This window comes from Talpa occidentalis, unplaced genomic scaffold, assembly GCF_014898055.3.
Source record: "Talpa occidentalis isolate TD23 unplaced genomic scaffold, MPIMG_talOcc4v2.1, whole genome shotgun sequence".
Lineage (NCBI taxonomy): Eukaryota > Metazoa > Chordata > Mammalia > Eulipotyphla > Talpidae > Talpa > Talpa occidentalis.
In genome coordinates this window covers 62,475,147-62,498,647 of record NW_026555331.1, presented here as the reverse complement: position 1 = coordinate 62,498,647, position 23,501 = coordinate 62,475,147, and the positions used below count along the sequence as shown (strand labels likewise).

The window sequence follows — 23,501 nt, the reverse complement described above, 5'->3', positions numbered from 1 at the left end:
TCCATGCTATCGGTGAGTTGAAGGAATGCCTTCTGTGGTGAAAGAGCAGAGTTTAATATTGTCTTATGGCTTTTTCTCACACGGCAGCTACTCTCAGGGTTATTTTGAGTCATTGCAAGGTAAGGATCCTCAGTTTCCTAACATTCCTAACAACTGCAGTATGTTCCCATTTTAGCTAGAGAGTGTGCCCTAACAGTGGAGATTTTAGGACAGAAGTACCATCACAGACTGTGTTTACTGTCATTTACCTCAGTGACCTGAGTCAAGTGAGTCTGTTACTTGACAGAGTGAAAAATGCTAGTGCTGGAGTAAGAACAACCTGAGCCATAATACTCCTAGTTCTGCCACCTGCCAGCACTGCACCTGGGCCCAGTGACTCGAACTTCCTAGAGTTCCCTCTGTCTCCTCTGTAACATAGGGGCAGTAGTAAGAGGCACTTCAAGACTCATGAGGACAAAGTGAGGTGGCACAGGTTAACTTTTAATCTGGGACCTAAACCAGATTGAGTAAATTTAACTGTTGAAATATCTCTCTCAGTCTACTTGATCTTACAAGAAGTTACCATATATGTGTGTGTGTGTGTGTGTATGTATTTATATATGTATGTATGTATAGGTACACACTTGTATATTTTATTTTAGCCCCTTGTTACAAATAAGGATAACTTATCTAAATGGAATGTTTCAATTGTCACTAAAATTCTAACTTAAGGTTTCTTACAAGAAAATTACCTTTTTTTAATGTAGTCACCTTACATACTGTCTTTAAAAAAATGAAAAAAAATTTCATACACTAGTACATTTTTATTTTTTTAAAGATTTATTTTATTTTATTTTATTTTATTTATACAAGCACTGGGTACAGTCAGAAGCGTGGGGGGGTGAGAGAATTCACCAGAGCCAGAGCGGGGAGCGGAGCAGGCAGAAGGACCGAAGTACACTGCTGAGGGGAGCAGCCGGCGGCAGGAGAGGTCTGCGCGCCATATGGGACCCTCTTCTGGTGGCCGGGGAGCAGCCGGGGATTGAACCGGCGATGCAGAGGCAGCGCTCAACCGCTGCGCCACCGGGGAGGCCCCACTAGTACATTTTTAAAAATTAATGTATAGCTAATAAGTTAAGTTATAACTTACATGTTCATTAACTTAATTATGGAATTGTGGTACAAATTAGCTTTTGGATTGCCATGCTACAGGGGTTGGCAAACTTTTTCAATAAAGAACCAGATAGTAAATATGTTAGACTTTTTGACTACACAGTCTCTGTTGCAACTACTCAGCTCTGCAGTAGCATTGCAAGAGCAGCTCCAGAAAAAAATACAAATGGGTATGCCTATGTCCCAACAAAACTTACTTTCAGGCATGGCAAGGAAATTTACGTAACTGTCATATATCATGAATTGTTATAGTTTTGGTTTTTTCAGCCATTTAAAAATGCAAAAATCATTTGTAGCTTTCAATATATAAAAACAAGTGGAGGGCCAACTTTGGCTATAATTCTATCAATTGACAAGTCTTAACTATATGAGAAATAATACACCAAAGAAAGTTTAAAAATATTTGTTATAAAACAGGATTTTATTAATCTTGAGTTACATCTAAATGAGCTTCATTTTCTTGATATGGAAAATAATTGCATAAATCATTCATTGGTAATATTAAATTACTAGATTAAAAAATTCTATTGAATTTTATGACATGGAGATTATATGATTTTTCTAAGAGGAATTCTGAATAAAGCTTTATCTGAATATATAAAAATTTAAAACATAACATTTCACACTTTTATTTCTGGAAAGTGAATCATTTCAAAATCATCAAATGTTAAAATATTTTCTTAATATCTATAGTATTAGAAAAAAGATAAATATAATTTACATATAAATACATACAGACATGTCAATAAGAATACTATAACTGTAATATAGTCTGAAGTGCTTCCAGTAGCCTATAACACAAAATATCAACACTTAAAATATTCTACCAAAGTGCTGTTTTACACAGTAAACACCATCACATAGTCTTACATTTCTTTCAACTAGAAGTCATTTCAAGATAAAAAGTATTTAAATAAAGCACAGTGCCAAGCCACATTTATCGCACACTTTGCATGTTTCCCATCAAAAGTTTTTAAATGACCAGTTTCATTCAGTTTCAATTTTAAAACATATCACAAGAGAGCACATTTTTTTTATTGATACATGTTTAATAGTAACAACAAAACTGCCTTCTCTGGAATAGTTTCATTGATGTGGAATCTACAGAAATTATAGATGATAGTTGAAACCTAACATAATTAGTTTCCAGCAAAAATAAATTAAAATGTATTAAACCATCTTCATTCTTTTAGGACATCAAGATCATCATTTTAGAAGCCCTGAATACTAGATATAGAGGAGGTGAAAAACGTTTTCTTTGTATTAAAAAAAATCGTGCATTTTCACTAAAACGTGAATTTGTACCTTTTTCATAATTTATACTTTTTCACACAATTGCGTGAATTTGTACCTCTTTCATAATTTGTACCTTTTTCACACAACTCTTATGTGAGTTTCATAAAAATAAGGCAGTTTCCTTAGGAAAAACAATTCTGCCAATTGGGATATCTTCATTCTGGGAAAAAAAAGACTTTTTTCCTCTGAAAATAATGAAGTTCAGTCCCTGTCTATATGAGCATTCATTGACTTATTCAAATGAGAAAAAATTATTGTACTTGTAGAAACTATTTTTTTTTTTCACTAGCACAGTCTGAGGTCGTGTCTGGAAACTGTTGATGAAATGTTAAGATTCACACATGAGCATCAACGAACAGAATTGGAGCAGCTGAATCAATTCTGCTACCAATAAATGCATCTGTCCAAAGGGACAGACACCCAATGGTGTTTTGCAGTCCGGCAACATCATCTAATGCACTCTCTCTGCAACCATATTTTCACAAATGTTTGAATTTATACTTGAACTCGACATCATTTAATGGTGGCAAAACACCCAAACCTGCCCGGGACTGGTCCAAAGGAGGACACTTAACATGACTGTCCACAAGCTCTAGCTCAAAACAGGTAAGCATCAGGATCAAAAATTGTTTGATTTCATGGACAGCAAATAGTCGTCCGGGACAGATTGTAGCTCCTGATCCAAAGGGCATGTAGTAATACTTTAATCTGACTCCATTTCTATAGAAATCAGTCTTTGTCTTCCCGTTTTCATCAAGGTAGCGATCATATTTAAAAGTCTACAATAAAAAACACAAAGAAAATAAGCTAGTTTTAAAGAAATTTCTTTCATTCTTGATCTGGAAGCTGCAAAGGATAATTTTCTTTGGTAATCCACTCTATTAGTAATTTAGCAAATTTCTACCCTCCCCCCACCAAATCAGAAGTAATAAAGAACAGTAGTTCAATGAGAACTAATGAAAACAGAGAAGCTTTAAGCTAACTACCATCTGGGCATCTAATTGCTGGGTTAGACAGATTAGAAAGAAGGGGTCAAAGCAGACACTAGAAAAGTTGGATTATTAGGTTCTAATTTCCTGAATTTGGGAGCAGGTAATTTTTATTCAAAAGAAGGGCAGGCGTTTTATTACCATGATTGTAAATAATACTCAAACAGATATTATAAATACCAGGAATAAAAATTAAAAATTTGGACCATTATCAAGATTTCCCAAAATACATGAATATTTGACAAAATGAAGGAGCAATCCCTATGGCTTTAATGACCAAATCAATTCTGCAATAAAAGGTAAATTTCCTTTTATTTCCATCTGGATAGACATCTTGTGCATATTGAACTTTGATGGTCACTTACCAAAGGGTCTGGGTAAATTTCTGGATCTAAATGCATTAATTGTGGATAAAGAGCTATGATGTCATCTTTGCGGATATTATAGGAGCCATCCTGGAGGTGCAAAGTGAAATCCTCTTTAGCGGTTCGGATGTTCAGGGAGGCACTGGAAAGCCTCAGAGACTCTTTGATGATGCTATCTAAATATTTTAAAAGAAAGAAAGAAGAAGGAATTAGGAGGGAGAGAAGGCAGGAAAAAGGAAGAGCAAATCAAGTATTTAAAAGCCACATAATATTGATTCTGAAAAACTATCATCAGAGCCTGCTACATAAAACTGAACAGACTATGAGAAACTGGTCAGATAAAAATTTTAAAAACTTTTGCTGTTACCACTATGCTATGATCCATTTGATTCAGTTGCATCTAAATGTATTTTTAATCTGAGTTAACAAAAGTCTTGATAAAGATATGATCTATTTGGTCAGCAATGGGAACTAGACTTTCATATTATGGAAAAATAACCTTATCTTATATGACACAAGGCATATAATGCAATCGGGAAAAACAGCCTATCACTTTGGAGATTTAATATACTGATAACTGATAACCCATTCTTCGTGCATCCTAGTCCCTTGCCCTAAGACAAACTACCCATGAAAGCATGCATTGGTTTCTTTCCTCTTGAAAAAAATAATAAAGACAAAAGAAAACTATTTCTTTTAAAGTATAACACTTTTGTATTTCTGCAAAATATAAAGAATGAAAAATAAAATAATCTTCAATCAGATCCCCAACCCTTACAGTTAATTATGGCTTCTTGATGGGTCTTCTTTCCCTTTTATTTTATCAAATAATAATAATATACTCCTATTAACTATAAAATTAGTGGTAGGCATGATAACAAAGGAGACAATGCAGAGATGTGGTTGAAGATGTAAGGTTAAGATCTCCTTATTAACATTGTAATTGTTTCCACCCTTGCATCCCAGACAGTAACAACCCAAATGTATTTCCTCACTTGTTACAGAAGATTAGCAATAGCCCCTAGTCTTAGGACTGCCATGAGGATCACTCAAGGAAACACATCGGAAAGACTTTGCATAATAGCTAATACAAGTTAGTGCATAAAATATAATGACAATTAGCAGGACACAGTAAATAAAACGTCACATAGCATACCTAGCACAGGCATGTCATTCAGTTCCATTTGATTCAAATAAATAGGATTGCCTTCAAAGTTGATTTTTTGACCAGCATTCTCCACTGTTTTATTCACTTCCTCTGTAGCTGCTTTCATTGCTTTGGGGCACCTGTTAATAGTTAAGAAAAAAGTAAAGATGTACAGAGAACAACTGTTTTCTAAACTCAATGAGCTACAAATAGGTATTCCTTCTTTTAGCTAGGGACATTCTCATTTGTTTTTCGGTCTTTTATTTTTTTCAGTCTTTTCCAATTTTTTGTCTTTGGTTATTAGCAAGACTTGTTGCCTAAAAGTGATTTTGCCAAATAGAAGTAAAACTTTAGCCAAGTTTTTATTAATAAATGATTCTAATAAGGATTTAGTGGTCAAATAATTCATATGCATGGCTATTAAGCAGCAAATTGCAAGTTAATAATTATTATAAAGACCTGGCTAAACTGCAAATGCAAATTTGAGTTGACTTCAAAGTCATACCATGATTTCAGGTAGAATAACAGTTTTTCCACATATATAGTTTATCATAGCACTTTAACTTATGAAATGACTGCTACTTCATTTTAGTGCATTGAAGTTTACTGAATCTTTTGTGTTGTGGGAAAAGAGCTATGTAAGTGGGTTGCAGTAAATTGAATCTCAGAAATGTTTGGCTAATAAGTTTTCTGTGTGAGTATCATAAAATGCCTAATATTACCTATATGATATTAGATTGAGGGTGAAACTTTAACATTTGAGGAAGATTAGGAAGAAGTTATTATTTCAGAAGTTGTTTTAAAATATTTTTTATCAATTAAATAACTGAATGTCAAATTCTCTGAAGAATACACTGCAGAAAGAAAATCATGTTATAACCATTTTTTTTGGTTATGCACAGTTTTAAAAGACAAAATCTAGCTAAATCCCATCGATAACACAGTATGTTTGATCTGTAGTTATCAGAGTTGATCAAATGAACAATAAGAGAGTAATTACTAAATGAGTAAAAAGACAAACTGTTAATGAATGAATAAGGCATAGGCTTTTTGCTGCCCATCAATGGGCAATCATATTTTTATTATTAGAGATTGAATTCATGGATTTGGACATGATGAGCAACAGTCTCAGGTTAAGACTGACCAGTGCTATGGGGCTAGGTGTCATGAATTGACCCCCCCACTCATATTCCTTTCCCCAGAAAGCCTCTGCTTTTAGAAGATGTGCTTCTCATCACAGTTGCTTATGTTTTTGTGAGAACTGCATGACTTGGTATATATTAAATACCCATAAAATAAATGTTACATCTTGTTTATAGCCTAAGGCACAAGCCTTTGTGTGTGTGTGTGTTGTTCAAATGCTGAATTTGGGCCTCCCTGGTGGCGCAAGGGGTTTAAGACGCAACCTATGAAGCTCTCCACAGCCACTGCAGCACGAGTTCAATCCCCGGCCAGGGAGCTACCCACATGGTGCAGCAGACCTCTCCTGGCTTGCCTGCTGCTCCCCTCGATGGTGTATTTCAGTCAATCTGCCTTTCTGTTCCCTGCTCTGTACCTGGTGAATCCTCTCACCCCCCACACCTCTGGCCTGTACCCCAGTTCTTGTACGCATAAATAAATAAATCTTTAAAAAATAAATAAATGCTGAATTTCTGCTTTCTACTAAAATAAATAAATAAGCCACTAGTTACCTAATCATCTGAAACAAGCTCCAGAACGTGGCTGGAATGGTGTTTGCTAGCGACGCCCAGAGGAGAGCAAGGTGTGACTTGGCCTTTTCCATGTCATCTAGGGTGGAGAGTGTGTCGTTCATAAATCTGACCAGCTCTGAGATGTGGTATCTCTTTCCCAGGTTCTTGTGGAGCAAACCTTCTGCCAATTTTTTCCGGGCATGGTGAGCAGTTTTAAACACATGAATGGGAAGGCCTGCTACCAAGGCTGGGAAGATTTTGTCAAATTCCTTGAAGTTGTCAAGGTTATTTAGATTAAGTCTTTTTTGTGCATCTTGACCTCTAAACTCTCTGCCAAAGAGAGTTAAATATCCAGCTTCAAACATTACTCTGTAGCAGAAGGAATACATCCCTTCTGTCACCCAGGCAGGCATCTTTGATTGAGGAACAACCAGAAGTTTCATGGCGAGTTGGAGATTTTCCAGCATGGTTTCTGCAAGGGAATTCAAGCCATCACCTTGCAGGGTTTTGATGAAAGTTTTGTTTATGTTCTCAGTGGTATCTCCATCATTTGGGTCAATGTTTCTGTGCCCAAATGCCTGGAAATAAAGACAATGTGTGGAAAAATAAATTAAAACTGACCTCAGTGCTACAAAACAACAGAAAAACAAATCAGGTGCTTTCATAATTCTCTCTCTCTTTTTTAACAAAAAAGGGAACTTGGTCTCCCCCATGCAATTTCATAACATTTTACAAATAATTTGTCAAATAATATCTTTCCTTTAAGGTCTCTGTAGGGTACATGGTTTTCAGGCTTTTCTGCCCTCCCACCAGTAGAATTACATGCGTGATGGTGGTACCTGCGTTTGTTATATTGTTATAAGTTGCCTTGTTTATTTCTGTGGGCCATGGCAGTAGTATTGAGATGTGCGGGGAGAAGCAGAGGCAGGGGACAGAAGCAGAAGAGGCAAGAGAGACAGAGGGGAGAAAGAAGCCCAGGGTGAAGACTTGCGGGGGGTGGCTTGGAGGCCTAGTGACCTCCTGGCCCCCCAGGACCCCTGCCTGCTATGTACCTGCTTGCTGCTCTACATGTAAAAGCTCAATAAAAGCCTGAGAAAGCCACTGAGGGCTCCAGGACTCCTCCTTTACCAAGGTCTGCTCAAATAATAAGAACCTGCCCTGTGCCCATCCTGCCCCTACAGCCACATTTAAAAATCTTAGTGAATCTTAGTGAATCTTCCCTCAACTACTCTGCTATCTGTTTTTTCTTATGCTACTGCATTTAGTTGCACAATAATTTGTCACTGCTCAATAATATTTTCTAATCATTATTCCTTTTTTTTGTCTTTGTAGATATATTTTCACCAGACTTCAAATTACTTAATGACAAAAGTCATGTTTAATTTCTTCACAGAAACTCATTAACATTGGTTAATAGTTTTCTCTATAAAAGAGCTTCTTAGATTACAACTAAATAATGTCCAACTGTTTGGTCACTGCCGAAACAAAATTATACAATTATGTACCTTGAGAGTGATAAAACAGTTGTTCAATGTTAGGTTTCCAACCACCACATGCACTCTGGGTATTGTGTGGACATTGTTGACAAGAGTGAACTTGTACCTATCCTGCTCATCGAACGCCATCTCACTGAATAAAGACTAAATTTTTATTTCACCTTCATTCATTGGTAAGAAATGACAAAGCTATACTTATTTGACTTTTTAAATAGTAAGTATGAAGATATTATATCTAATTAGATTTACTGGGTTTCTAAGACTCTCCGGGTAAGAGTAACTCTCTTCAATATCTCTGTCTCTAAGCCTAATAGAAATGATTAAGGAGATTGACAGATGAAAAGGTATAAAACGATGTTATATAAGTGTAAAATTGGGTTTACCTTTGCAGAAGCAGAGAAGTGAAATTTTTTCCAATCAAAATATTTTCCATGGCACAACACTTTCTGGTATGACAAGGGATTTGTGATGAAGTGGACGTAGTTTCCCATTAGTTTGCAGGTAAAAATATGACCATGTTTCATTTGATTTGCTCTGAGGAACTCAAGAGGATTGGTACCAAATTGCAAAGCACATCCCAGATATGGAATCAACCCATTCTCCAGAGGTGGTTCACCCATTTGCCTGTAAGATACAAATATTTAATACATGTGGGAAATCACACTTTTTTAATTTACGTTAGAATTTAAAAATTTTGTCATTGACTTTAAACTTCAAAACTATACAGTTTATAGGTACTTTTTTGCTGATAAAATCCTGCTTTTTAATTAAAATGATGGATTAAATTAACCTAGTAACATGATATGTTGTTGTCTAATTATCTCAAACTCCTTTGTTTTTTTTTTAAAGATATATAGAATACTGAATAACAGAGGACTGCAGGAATGAAGTTTTCAAAATCTTCACCGTGGAAATGTTTTATTATCCTGCAATAATTGTTTATGAGAAGGAAAATCTCATTTAAGAAATTAACATATTATAAAATGAAATTGAGTAAAATAAATATTGACAGAATCATCAAGTATAATTTAATGCTCTTTCATGCTACTTTCAATGCTTTTATTTATGCATCTGAACATTAATTTTATGACAAAAACCACTGTCCTTGGTAGAAATAACTTCACATAAAGTAATTATTTTTACTTTCAAATTCACAGAATTCAATTTCTAGTTCAGTTTAATTAAAACTACAAACTATTAGATCTCAATTAAAATACCTAGAGAATAAAGAAACTTGCAAAATGTAGATAACACATAGCAATCTGCATAGCTTTTGGTGATGCCATAAAAGAATATGTACATCTCCCCCTCCCAAGTACACTTTGAGTCAATCAGTAGATAAACTATAGCAATAGATCTGTATTTCTTCAATTCTTGAGCCAATTATAAATGATACATACAAATAAAACTGACGTCACATATACTTAGTAGTTTTCCAATTCACCATCGCTGATTATCATTAACAAAAAGAGAGAAATAGAATGATCATCCCAGACGCCACATTATTGTATAATGCATATGAACTCGCTGAAAAGAGAACGTTTATTTAGCCAGAGCATCTATTTCACTCACATGATAGAGAGAAACCTTTTCCATTACAGTGGAATTACAGATCCCAATTACCACATGTACCCTTAATGCAAGCATCACCTTTACAAACACAGAGATCTTATAAAATTTCTGTCAGTTATGTTTAACAAGTTTGTAGATTTAAAATTACCACAGGCATATATCAATACTAAAAAGAAAGCTGTCGTTATATCTTTTGTTAGATACAATTTAAAAAATCATTTTAAAATTTAAATTAAATTTAACAATTTTAATTTAAAAAGTTAAGGAAGAAAATGCTGTTTTTAATTTCATTGTAAGGACAGATAACCAAATTTATTACATAATAATGAAAGTAACAGAATATTAAATGAGTGAACTAAAATATAATTAAAAGCTTTCCTTACCTTCTCCTAGTTCCAAGAATTAGCCACAAACAACAGCACACTGCTATAACAATTCCCCAAATCAAAGAGATGGCCATCATTTTGCAGATCTAATGCAAAACTTCTGAGGAGGAGAATCTATGAAAAGAAAGGCAAGAGTGTCACTGAATAGAGACTCCAGCTAGACTTTTTATATAGGGTAGGATCCTGCACTTGAGTGACCAAAGTAAACAATTAATTATTTGTTCATCCTATTAAAAAAAAAAAAAAACTGGCCTTGAACTAAGTCCACAGATATCAGAAGAGGTTCCAAAACAATCAGAGACCTGCAATACTTGATAAGGTGAAGGTCTCTCGAATGTATATTGACTTAAGTTTTGAACCTGGGGACGACAGCTAATATTAACAGTTTAGTCTGTCTATTAAAAGAACAATTGATGATCATATCAAATAGATTTAAAATATAATAATTCAAAGAAAAATAAGTTATTACCAACTTAATGATTTGATTGTATTATTTTGTGAAGAAGAAATTAATTATAATGATCTATAAGAGACACAGTAGTTCAGTTCAAATGAAAGAGAACTAGGTGAAACGTTTCTGCCATCTCGTGCTCCAGTACTTTTACAAAATCATGAATATTTTACTATATGTAGCAACACATTACTTGCCTCATATCCACAAGAAAGATCGTATCTTACATAAACGCACCTTCCAGATAAACACGGATTGTTTTAAGCATCAAAATGTTATTGAGCATTTCTTTAATTGGAATTTTTTATTAATTTTTCTAATTGTACATAAAATTTCACTTCAAACAATTTAAGACTAACTGAAGCATATCTTGGTAGAAAGTAAAAGTCAAATCATAGTTTACTTCATATATGTTTATTATATATTTTATATACAGTATATATAGATATCCTTCCAAATTTTATTTTTATGCACAGATATATGTAGCTGTGCACCTATTCTGTGCCAAAAACTCTTCAAAAGTATTCTGGCCACAGGTGCTGATAAGGTGGACAGATTCCCTACACTAATGAAGACTACATGAATGAAGATTCCCTACACTAATTCCCTACACTAATGAAGATTCCCTACACTAATGAAACTAATAAAATAAAATGAGATAAAGAGAACTATTGGGGGAGGAGAAAAAGTCTACATATGGTTATTAGGAAAGGGCTCTTCAAGGAGATGATATTTGAGATATGAGTGGCAAGAAGAGATAAGCCAAGTGAAAATCAGCTAAAGATAAAACTTTTCCTGATTCCAAGAATAAGCCATAAAGAACAGCACCCTGCTAGAATAATTCCCCGGATCAAAAAGATTGTCATCATTTTGCAAATACAATGCAAACTTCTGCGGAGAATCTAGGATTACAAAAGTAAGAGGGTCGCTAAATAGAGACTTTGTATGCTTCTTACAGCTGTCACACTATATTAGACTGTAAGAAGGAAAAGCATCCCAGAAAAAGAGCAGCAAATACTTAGGTCCGGAGTCAAGGATGAACTTGATATATCTAACACCCAGAAAACAGTGTGAGATAGATTGGAGTCAAGTGAATGAGGGGAAACCTGGTTAAGATATAAAGACAGAAAGACAAACAAGAATTAGTTCATATAAGGGTGCCTGAGAGTAGAGAGAGACAGATTTTTGGAGGACAACATATCAAAATACTATTCTGGAAATTTGAAATTTGAGAGCCCTCTCAGCTATCTAAGGGTCAATATCAAATTAATTGATCTTGTTACCAGAAGAAGAGATAAATTTAAATTACCTACATGAGATACAGTAGTCAAGTTTTGACCACAAAAGTCCTAGCATTTGGATGGTATTTAAAGGAAGAACATCTTATAACATCAACTAGGAAGACAGTTAAGCATGAGAAACAAATAGTCAGAGCCACTCATTATTCCATTTATTGAAGTCAGTGAGAGATTAAGAGAACAGCTGGATAAGAAAGAAAACCAAGAGCAAATGATGCCACAGAAAATGAGAAGAATGTGTCTGAAGAACGATTGTAATAAGTATATCATAGGTTATTTGAGGTCAAGTTAAAAATGACAAAAAAATCACCGCTGGATATGAGCCCACACATGAATATAGATAAAATGAGGATATAGTGGAATATTTTTATACTATTTAAAGGATAAAGGAGATACTGTGGTCATTTCCCATAACTATACATATAGTCACAGGAATAAAGTGAAGGTACAAATATACACATATATGTATATATAGTGAAGATTAATGTCCATATTTTCTTTCATTGAATAAATGTATTATAATTTAACTGATTCCCTGGATATTTAGTTTGTATGCAGTTTTTGATGATATAATCCATAAGTCTATTTAATCTATTTCACATTTTTTTTTGGCTCCTTAGACAAAGACTACAAATTTCTTTGCATGTGATTTGTGATCACAATTAGTAATAGTAATAGTAATCACTGTATGGCAGTCTAGAGGTTTCTCAATCTACGTCGGTTTTTTTAGAGCTTTGTACACACCAAATATGTTTAGACTAATGTGCTTTTTTTAATTACATCTGTTTTCTCTATGATTCATTAAAAGCTAAACCTTTACCTGGCTGTCACAGGTCGTGATCACAGCCAGAAAAAAATACCTGTCTATGGAATATGAGTGCTTTGGTGTGAGTGCACCATGGTAACACCTGAAGGGGGGACCCTACACTTCCAAAATACAAACAATGAGGTAAAACAACTTTATCGCAATAAAAAAGAAAACACTAATCTAGTAGCCAAATAATTTAACCCTTTAGAGCCACCTCTCAAACAGATGAAAGCAAATGAACAAAAATGTAAATGAAGAGTACATGGGACCTCTAAGGACGAACTTTGCAACTCCCTGTGAATCTATAATCATGCCAAAGTGAAATTATTTTCAAATTGCTAAAGAGGAAATAACATTCACAACAGCAGGAAAACTTCCTTAAATCTTGTCTTCCTCATCCTGTCTCAGAAAACCACAAACTCTTTTCAAACACAATCAGGTTAGAGTTTATCTTTTTTTATGAATTATTTTATTTTATACAATTCCTACATCATTTTTCATTTTTGCATAATGTATGAATTTTCATTTTGGTTATATTCCCCATGCAATTCCACCCCCTTTTTCTGACCCTAATCCCTCTTCTTGTCCCCCCGCCCCCCACTGTAGTGTGTCTCTGGCCTATAGTTGCTTGTTGATTTTGATTTTTACTTTATTGCAATTAGTCTTTTTCCTGGTCCCTTATTTAGGTTTTCTAAATTCCTGCTATGAGTGAGACCATCCGGTATTTTTCTTTTTCTTTCTGGCTCCTTTCGCTGAGCATGATCCCTTCCAACTCCATCCATGTTGCTGCAAATTGCATGAGTTTATCATATTTATTTATAGTCATAATTTTTTCTTGTAACATGGCTTATGTCTTTCCTTCTGAGGCTGTCCTTGCTGTTGTCCCATGTCCACAAATAGCATCAATCGTACTCCTAATATGTACTCCTAATATGTCATTTCTAATCTGGTGAGTGGGAATATTTTGGTTTCTTAAGGCTTTTTATCGCATTTTATTGACTTACCATTTATTTACATAACAATATAATTTTAGGAATACAGTTTCACATATTGACACATGCATGAGATCCATTCACCCACCACCAAAGCCCCTATACAGCTCCCCTATCAAATAACCCTTGCTAGGATCCTCCTGGTGAGTGGGAATCTGGATGCTTCTCACATTTGTCAAAACCATTAATAGACTGCAAGGAAATCACCAAAAGATTTCCTGATGAGTCAACTAGATGAAGTTTTATGAATGGATTTTATGACAGCTCATGGATTTTATGACATCTCAACCAACCATAGTGGTTGGTTCATCAGCTATTAAATTAAGTGCTAACTGAGTTGGGAAGTCTTGTACTTATCTTTTTTTTTTCCTGCAGTGTGTCAAATGATAAAGTTTTATTCTCTCTGTCTCTGTCTCTCTCTCTGCCTCTCTCTCTCTCTCTCTCTCTCTCTCTCTCTCACACACACACACACACACACACACACACACACACACACACACAGAGCATCTGCTAGTAAATGTCAGTCACTGCCTCAACTCCAGGGATGCAATAATAAAAAACTCTCTGACTCTGGAGAGTTTCCACTACTGCAGGGAAAGAGTAAATGCCCTGACACAGAAAGGAGTTATGTTTTAGTTGCCAAAAGTCCTGGCATCATAAACTGAGTTTATTTAAACTCTCTAATCCCTCCCTAGCCTGTCAATGTCCATTCTTTTGCAGAGACCAGTGTTAAGGACCATGGTGAAGGACATATAGAAGAAGAACTTGTGGGCCTCAGAGAACAGGGCCCCCGATTCTGGTATATCATCCCCATACACAGAAACACACAAAGCATGGAAACTCAAACTGCAGGACTAGGAAGTAAAAAAGACAATGAAAACTATCAACCTTTGTACATGGCTGGCACCTTAGGTGGTATCTAATAAGAAATGCAGTAAACAACAGTTTATATTGAGTCCAAATATCAACATAATTAAATAAAATGATCAGTGAATGTGCTCAAACAATTAAGTCAAACTAGGTGTTTTTCTGAATTTATAAACCAAACCAACTTTTGGTGAAACACAGACTGTCTCAATTACTGCAATACTGTGCATATTTTTAGAGCATCACAGAGCTCTCGTGGATCAAGATTGCGAGTTAGTTTCCTAATTCAGAGCAAGTTAACAGGAGAGCAAAGTGGAAAGGACTAGGGAGTCTTGTGATTAATTTAGGACTTTCATAATAAGCTCTTAGGAAATAAGTCTCTCCACATTTGAGCCTGTGGACTGAAATAAAAATGCTACTGCTCGTAGATGTCTCCACTCTGGAAAACTGCTGAGCCAGCTGCTGCGAAGCCTTGAAGTCAGCAAAAAGCAAAAAATAAGATAGAAAAACTGGTTTGCTGTGAAGTGCCATACAGCTAAATCAACAAGGCCACCAATGTCATGTTATGAGATAGGAACCAGAGATGACAGGCTGGTGTTCATGTCTCCACGCACACACTTTAGGATAGAAGCTTTGGAAGCTGCAGTTCTGGCACTGACCCCACAAAGGCTGATTCCCTAGAAAAAGTAATCATGTTTGATACTATGTATAACTCTCTTTCTTTTTTATTAACCAGTGTGTAACCAAATGTCTCCTCTATCTCTGCTATAGAAGAACCACAGATGTCCTTCCATACAAACAGCCCATATGTGCAAAGCCAGATCAGAGCATCTGAAGGGGGAACCAGCACTGTGAAGAATTTGCTACTGTCTCCCCAAGTTTGTCTCCTCCCTTTGCTCTGAATAATCTCCTTAATCAATTTCTCTCTGAATTCCTACATAACAGTGTTTATTTCCATTCACAAGCCACATTTGCAATTTTTTTAAGGAAAATAAGGTTCCATTATGGCAAATAGAAAATATGCTTCTCAGATATAGTCTTGCATCTTAAACACATGGTGCTGAGGTGGTGAATGCCTAGCATATCTAAATGTGCCCCTGCACGAATAGATAATAAGGTGTTGATAAATTCTATTTCAGAGAATCTTAATGACTTTTACCTTAGCTTTTACATTGCACTTTCTTTGAAGCTTTTGACAAATATTTTCCTACTTGAATTAAGTAAGCAACTCAGAAAGGGCAAGTATTTTATCTATTTTAAACATGAGGAAGTAGAGGAGTGAAGATTTAGTAACTGGTCTCACATAGTTTGAAATAGCTGAGATGGTCAATGAAGAGGAATCTGGTATTCAATCTGGATTTACACTTGGCTCTGCCACTAACTTGATCTATGCCTTTGAACTAGATGCTAATCCCTCCAAGTCTTTACTTTTGTGTCTGCAAAATGGGAATGATTATAGTTTGTGACACATGGTGTGGATGTTAAGATAAAATAAGACAATGCATTATCTATAAAATGCTTGGCCTAGAACTTGACTCTATGCCCAAATAGATCTGTTGTAAGCAAAAAGTCCAGGATTCAATCCCCATTTTTTCTGAACTAAAGATCAGCGTTCCTCTTTTACAACTCAGAACATCACAAGTTCAGAGGAACCAAAGGTCACCAAGCCACCGTTTTAGGAAAGGGTAAGTCAACCACCTACCAGCTCAAAATTAAAGGTGATTCATCAAACACTGAACTCTAAGTATGTGGACATCCTTTTAGGCAATGAGGGAGAGATTAATTGATCATTCAACTAATATTTATTTCATTCATTCATATTAATATAACACCTACATTGGGCAAGGCACTTTTTAGGTGTTGGGGATAGAGGTTGATATGATAAGCAAGTTTCTGCCCTCAAGGGAACACAGCCAACCAACAGAACAAATAGACTCTTTGATTTCTAGTGAAGCACCATTCCATGACCAGAAAATGTCAGGCCAATGCACTGGTGTTTTGTGCCAAGATCTGTACATGCTTGCTTCATCTCATCCACATGGTAGCACCACAAGAAGGACCCTGTTGCCTCCATTTATAAAGGAGGTAATACTATGAGATCTGACTCCAAGCCCCACTGCAGTCCTGCAGCACTGAGCTATATCACAGGGGGAACTCTCTCCACCCAAGCTAGAGGCAGGCCTGAGGACAGAGGTGTGTTTGCTATTCTGATGACTCTCACTGAGTTTTCTGGAACTTCATCCAGGAAACTTAATGAGCGAGTGAAAAGAAATGAGAGCAATGTTCATTGCATTACTGGCCTCAACTTACCTCATTGGGAGGATGAGAGCGCTGAGGAAGAGAGAGAAAATGGAAAGTACAGTTAGGGGTGGGGGTTGGGTGGAAGAGAAGGGAGAGCAACTGAACTTTCCCAAAGTATGCGCAATCCTGGTTCCCACTCTTACCTCATGGAAATATTTCCAAAGACACATATTAAAGGAAGTCAGACAATGAGTCAGAGTGGGATGTCCTCATCTTTTCAGGTTAAGATAGGACAATTTTCCACGTGAGGTAACATCTTTGCCTTACTAACTTTAACAGGCTCTTTGGAGGAAGGCTGAGGTCCCTAGAAATGGGACACAGAGAGAGCAGGACAGACTTTTGTAGGGTCACAAGCCTGGAGATGTTCTAGAATGTGGTCATCTACTGAGTACTACTTTTCTCTGCAAATGATGGGAGGGAGAAGGAAAGGAATTTCTCCTCAGGCTAACAACAGCAAGGTAGTAAAGACCCTGAAGAGGTCTAGCCTCTCGCCCACTGACCTAGTCCATTTGCTCTGCCATAACAAGTCAGTTCTGTTGTCTACTTTTTGATAGAGTAAGAAAATGCTGAAGCCTTTCTGGAAATACCTAATGAATGTACAGTCAGGGCATTGGCAGAGCATTTACTGTGAACCAAGGCCTTCATATACTTCATCTCATTTAATCGTCACAACATTATGGAAAACTGCTCAGAGAGCTTCAGCAACTTGCCCAGACTCAGTTCATGTGAGCTGCAGATTTAAGATTCAAATTCCATTCACGCACATGCCCATGTAGTTTTGATTATACTTGCTGGAACTACAAAGTAAGGGGAAGGGCAAGAGCAGTTTTGAGTCTCTCTCTCCAACAATTGTTGTTCTACTTTTATGGGACTATGATACAAAGCATGTTTAAAGGAAAAACTCTAAAGATAAAACAAATTAAAAAAAAATCTGAGAGTCACTGCAGAATGCTAGTTAGCTGGCATAACCAATGCAATAAGATATTTTAATGATTTGTTCATTGTTTTTATCCTAGTTCCTTATTTTCTCGTGATAAAATTCATATACCATAAAATTCACTCACATAGAGAGCACAATTCAATAATTTCTAGCATATTAAAAAGTTCTGCAACCATCACTACTATCTAATTCCAGATCATTTGTATCATCCTCAAGAGAAATCCATACTTATAAGCCACTACTCTTTCTCCCCCCAATCTAAGGTCCTGGCAAACACCAGCTACTTTATGTCTCCATAGATTTACATATTCTGCATTTCATATAAATAGAATCATAGAGAGCAATACATAATAATAGCATAATATTTTCGAGATTCATCTACATTGTAGCATATACCAGTTCTTTGTTCCTTTTTATTACTTTATCCATTGTGTGAATATACTATGTTCTGTTTAATCATATTTCTCAATTGATGGGTTGGTTTCAATTTTTACTTAGCATGGATAATGCTACTGTGAACATCAGGTTCAAATTTTTGTGTGACTATGTTTTAACTTTTCTGGATATATATCTAAGCATGGATTTCTCTATGTATAATTCATTGAAAAACTGCCAAACTGGTTTCCAAATTTGCTTCTCTATTTCACATATTCACAGGAATATAAGAAGTTTCCAATATCTCCATGTCCTTGATAAAACTTATAGTCATTCTAGCAGGTGTGAAGTGATATCTCATTATGGTTTTGACTTGCATTTCACGGATGTCTAATGATAGGGAGCATCTTCTCATGTGATTATTGACTCTCTGTAAATCTTTAGAGAATGTATATACAAATTCTTTGCTTATTTTTAAACTGTGTTGTCTATAGATTGCTCAGCTGTCAAACTTTTTTCAATATTCTGAATATTGTACCTTGCCAGATATGATTTTTCAAATATTTTCTCCCTTTTTCTGAGCTATATTTTCATTTTTCATAATATCTTTTGATGTACAAAACTTTTTATTTTGATGATTTATATATTTTTTTCTTGGTTATTTGTACTTTTGGTGTCACGTCTAAGAAATACTGCTTAATACAGTGTCATTAAAAAGTTATCACATATGGTTTTTCCTAAAGATCTTATAGTTTCAGCTCTTATATTTAGGTCTATGATCCATTTTATGTTGGTTTTTTTTTATATGGAATGAGGTAGGGAATCCAATTAATTCTTTTTTTTTTAATATTTATTTTATTTATGCATACAAGAACCGGGCTTTAGGCCAGATGTGCGGGAGGGTGAGAGGATTCACCAGAGACAAAGCAGGGAACAGAACAGGCAGACTGACTGAAATACACTGCTGAGGGTAGCAGCAGGTGACACAGAAGAGGTCTGCCTCGCCATGTGGGTATCTCTGCAGCTGGCAGGGATCGACCCTGCACTGCAGAGGCTGCAGACAGCGTCACAGCACTCCACTCAACTGCCTGCACCACTAGGGTGGTCCCCAATTAATTTTTTTGCATGTCCTTAGCCACTTGTCCCAGCAACATTTGTGGAAAGGATTGTTCCCTTTTGAAATCTCTTGGGACCTTGTTGAAAAACAATTGACTGGGAGCTCTGGGTTGCGAAGCTGCCCCACAGCCTCTGCAGCCCTGGTTCGATTCCCGGCTGCTCCCTGGCCACCAGAGGAGGGTCCCACATGGCGCACAGTCCTCTCCTGCTGCCCGCTGCTCCCCTCAGCAGTGTACTTCAGTCCTTCTGCCTGCTCTGCTCCCTGCTCTGGCTCTGGTGAATTCTCTCTCCCTCCCGTGCTTCTGACTGTACCCAGTGCTTCTATAAATAAATAAATAAATCTTAAAAAGAAAAAAAAAAAAAGAAAGAAAAACAATTGACTGCATGGATTTATTTCTGGACTTCCAATTCTGTACTCCTCTCATCTGTATTATCTATCCATATGCCGGTAACCACAAAGTTTTGATTACTACAGAAGTGTAATAAATTTTGAAATAAGGAAATATAAATCCTCCCACTTTCTCCTTTCTAAGATTGTTTAGATGTGCTGTATTTCTTATATATCCAAGTGAATTTTTGGATTAATTTGGACAATTCTATAAAAAAAAGTGGAATATGGAATTTTGAAAGGGATTAAATTCTCTTTGTGATCAACTTGGAGTATATTGTCATCTTAACAATATTTTTATGATCCATGAACATGGACTTTCCATTTATATACATCTTTTCTAATGATCTTTCGATGACATTTAAAATTTTCAGTATAAAAGTCATACTTTTTTGGTTAAATTTATTCCTCATTATTTTATTCTTTTGTTGCAATTGTAAGGAATTTTTTTTCTTAATGGCATGTATAGATTGCTTTTGTGCTAGAAATAAATTGATTTTTGGAAGTTGATTTTTTATTCTGCAACTTTCTTGAACTTGCTTATTAGCTCCAACGTGCTTTTGTTTACCTACTCATGCCCAACAGGTACATGAAAAAATGCCCGTCATAGCTTATTTGGGAAATGAAAATCAAACCCACGATGATCCATATAACATCAAATATAAGATAAGGATACCATTGTCACCATTTCCATTAATTTAGTGTTAGCAGTTTTGGCAAGAACTTTTCAACAAACACAAGATATAAAGAGAACCTGTTAGCAGGTAGAATGAGGGGCACCACAGGATCCCAACCTGCCTGCTCTAAATAGGTTCTGCCATCTGCCACAGCAAGACAAAACATACTCTAGTACATAAAACCTTCAATAGAAAAGAACTTTGATACAATTGGTATACAATAGAAAAAATAAAAAGAATAGAGTTTCCAAACAAGCACTCAAGGTTAATCATGTGGATAAGTGCCCAGCCTGAAAGGGTTGACCCAAAGCAGGGCAGCTACAGTCCAAAAGCTTGCCACAAGTGTAAGGCACCTTCTGATGGGGACCAAGGAAAGGGGTAGAAGAGGCCAGACAAGTCTGGCAGGAAAAGGGCAAAATCAAAATCAAGATGAAGTCTGCCATTTTCAGCCTCCCCACTGGTCTCTTACTCACGTCTGTTTCAAGGGTCTCCTTCCGCACCCTCCAAGTCTCTGATAGCAGTCCAAGGCCAAGAAGCAAATGCAGCTTCTTTATATGTCTCTCTGCTCCATGTCCCTCCTCCAAGTCTTCTTCCTTCTCACTTCTTCTCACCCCTCCACTCCATCCTTCCTTAGAGTGGAGCAGGGAACTTGAAATTTTCCCTTTCTATGGTTATTATACTGTTACCATTACTAGCTTCACCTCCCTGCCCAGCTCTACTCTTCTTTATGGAGCAGGGAACTGACACTGTTACAAATCCAAGCCAGGAAACAAGAACTGAAACTATATCTATTTGCAGACATATGATATTATATATAAAAGATACTAAAGATTTATTCAAAAAGTTACAAAAAACAACAAATGACTACACGAACACTACAAAATCAGTAAACAAAAGCCCACAGCTTTTTAATATACAAATATTCAAGTAGCAAAATAAATTAAGAAAATAACTCTGTTTACAAATTTGGTTATTTGGGTGTTTTTGTGATTCCATATGAGTTCCATCAAAACTTATTCCATTTCTTTGAAGAATGCCATTGATATTTTTATTGGAATTGCATTGAATCAGTAAATTGTTTTGGCAGAATGACCATTTTGATAATGTTGAGCAGGGAATAACTTTCCATTTGTATCTTCTTCTATTTCTTTTAATCATGTTTTGTATTTTTCCTTGGATAGTTCTTTCCCCTCCTTTGTAGTTATTTCATTTTGGATGGGTACAACTATAAATGAGATGGTTTTCTAAATTTCGTCCTCCATGGACTGACTGCATATAGGAAGACTACTGATTTTTGTGTATTGGTTTTGTAATCTGCTACTTTACTAACTATTTCAATTAATTTTTCTGCAGATTTTTTAGGGTTCTGCAGATTTTTTAGGGTTCTCTTTATACATTATCATATCATCTGCAAATAATGAGAGTTTTACTTCTTTTTTCCCAATTTGGATTTCTTTTATGCCTTTCTCTTACCTATTGCTCCATCTGGAACTTCCAGTATTATATTGAAAAGTAGCAGTGATGTTATAGGGCAACCCCAAAGGAAATGGTATGGGTTCGGTGTGAGTCCCCACCTGCACACTTAAAAAAAAAACAAAACTTAGAACAAGACCCAAGTGCAGGCACACACAGAAAAAGTCAATAAAAGGTTTATTTACAAAGGAAATGAAAATAGCGGGGAGAGAGAGAGAGAGAGAGAGAGAGAGAGAGAGAGAGAGAGAGAGAGAGAGATTAATTGGTCAATGCATCCTACCGGTAACACTGAGTTGGAGCCCCAAGAGCACGCTGAAGGCAAAAACAAGAGAGCAAAGGTCCACATGTCTCTCTGATTTTATACCAAGCATGACTGCTTAACACCACCCTTAGCTCCCAGAAATCCCTCCTTCAGAAAGTTAAGGGGCATGGCAGATTTGTGGCATCATGGGAGTTGTAGTCTTCGACACCTGGGATCTCTTTGGCCTGGAGGTGGGGTGGAATCCATAAAACATCAGTGGGTGAAGTTCATTCAGAACATAAGTTTCCCCCCAACAGTAAGAATGGTCAATCTTGTCTTGTTTCAGATCTTAATGGGTATGATTTGAGTTTTTCACCATTAAGAATGATGTCAGCTGTGGGTTTGTCATCTATGGCCTTTATTATGTTAAAATATTTCTTTTATCTTGAGTTTTTCTAGGTCCTTTATCATAAATGGGTATTGAACTTTATCAAATGCTTCCTCAGCATCCATTGATATGATCATATGGTTTTTATTTTTCTTTATGTTGATGAGGTGAATCACATCAAATGATTTTTGGATGTTGAACCTATCTTGTGTCCCTGGAATAAATCCCACTTGGTCATGGTGTATAATCCTTTTGGTGCATTGTTGGATTCAGTTTGCTAAGATTTTATTGAGGATTTCAGCATCTTTTTCAAAATGAATTAAAAACCTTGGAATCAACCTACAAAGGAAAGAAAGGTCCTATACAATGAGAATTACAAAATGTTATTATAGGACTTATGTAGTGACATAGGGAAGCAGAAAGATATCCTGTACACAGGAGGGGGCAGAATCAATGCAATCAAATTGACTATCTTGTCTAAAATGATTTGCAAATTTAATGCAATCCACTTCAAAATCCTACCAATATTTTTCAAAGAAACACAACAAAAATTAATGAAGTTTACATGGAACCACAAAAGACCCCAAACTGCAAAAGCAAACTTAAAAAAGGAGAGAAACAAAGAAGTCAGAAAAATGTCTGACTTCAAACTTTACTATAAACTGACAGTGTTAAAAACAATGTTTTAGTATAAAAATAGATACATGTACCAATGGAACAAATCAAAAGTACATAAATAATACACACTAAATATACAAGCATTAATCTATGATAAAATATCCATGATCATAAAATGTGAGAAAAGTCCCTTCAATAAATGGTGCTGGGAAAATAGGGAAGCTGCACACAGAAAAATAAATTGGATTAATTATTAACCATATGCAAAAATAAGTTCCAAATGCATTAAAGATGTAGATATCAGACCTGCAACAATAAAACATGTAAAAGACAACTTTGGCTATCCATTCTACAATATCAACAAGAAAGGTATTTTGGTGACTCATACCCCCTGGCAAGAGATTAAAAACAAAATAAGCAGTTGGGATCACCTCAAGTTACAAAGCTTTTATACAGTAAAAGAAAATACAGGAT

The 23,501-nt window shown here is 35.8% G+C and overlaps 1 protein-coding gene across 2 annotated transcripts; it reads right to left on the bottom strand.

The window, feature by feature from the left end:
• Window positions 1-1,918: 1,918 nt before the first annotated feature.
• LOC119242257 (cytochrome P450 7A1) lies at window positions 1,919-22,099 on the bottom strand. 2 transcript variants are annotated; one of them, XM_037508086.2, is made up of 7 exons: window positions 22,061-22,099; window positions 10,092-10,208; window positions 8,520-8,760; window positions 6,641-7,218; window positions 4,959-5,089; window positions 3,803-3,978; window positions 1,919-3,227 (listed from the first exon to the last, which is right to left on the bottom strand). In XM_037508086.2, the coding sequence occupies exons 2-7, from the start codon at window positions 10,169-10,171 to the stop codon at window positions 2,928-2,930; spliced, it is 1,506 nt and encodes a 501-aa protein (XP_037363983.1). In that variant the 5' UTR covers window positions 10,172-10,208; window positions 22,061-22,099; the 3' UTR covers window positions 1,919-2,927. The 2 variants fall into 2 exon arrangements, with proteins under 2 accessions (XP_037363983.1, XP_037363920.1); XM_037508023.2 differs by lacking the exon at window positions 22,061-22,099 and adding an exon at window positions 20,781-21,017.
• Between the last annotated feature and the right edge of the window lie 1,402 nt (window positions 22,100-23,501).

Excerpts from the sequence above, each read along its gene's own strand:
- LOC119242257 (XM_037508086.2), bottom strand. The coding sequence starts at position 10,171 with ATGATGGCCATCTCTTTGATTTGGGGAATTGTTATAGCAGTGTGCTGT. Across the intron at positions 3,979-4,958 it reads GAATGACATGCCTGTGCTAG|ATAGCATCATCAAAGAGTCT; the intron begins GTATGCTATGTG and ends TAAAATATTTAG. Across the intron at positions 3,228-3,802 it reads AAATTTACCCAGACCCTTTG|ACTTTTAAATATGATCGCTA; the intron begins GTAAGTGACCAT and ends TTTTTATTGTAG.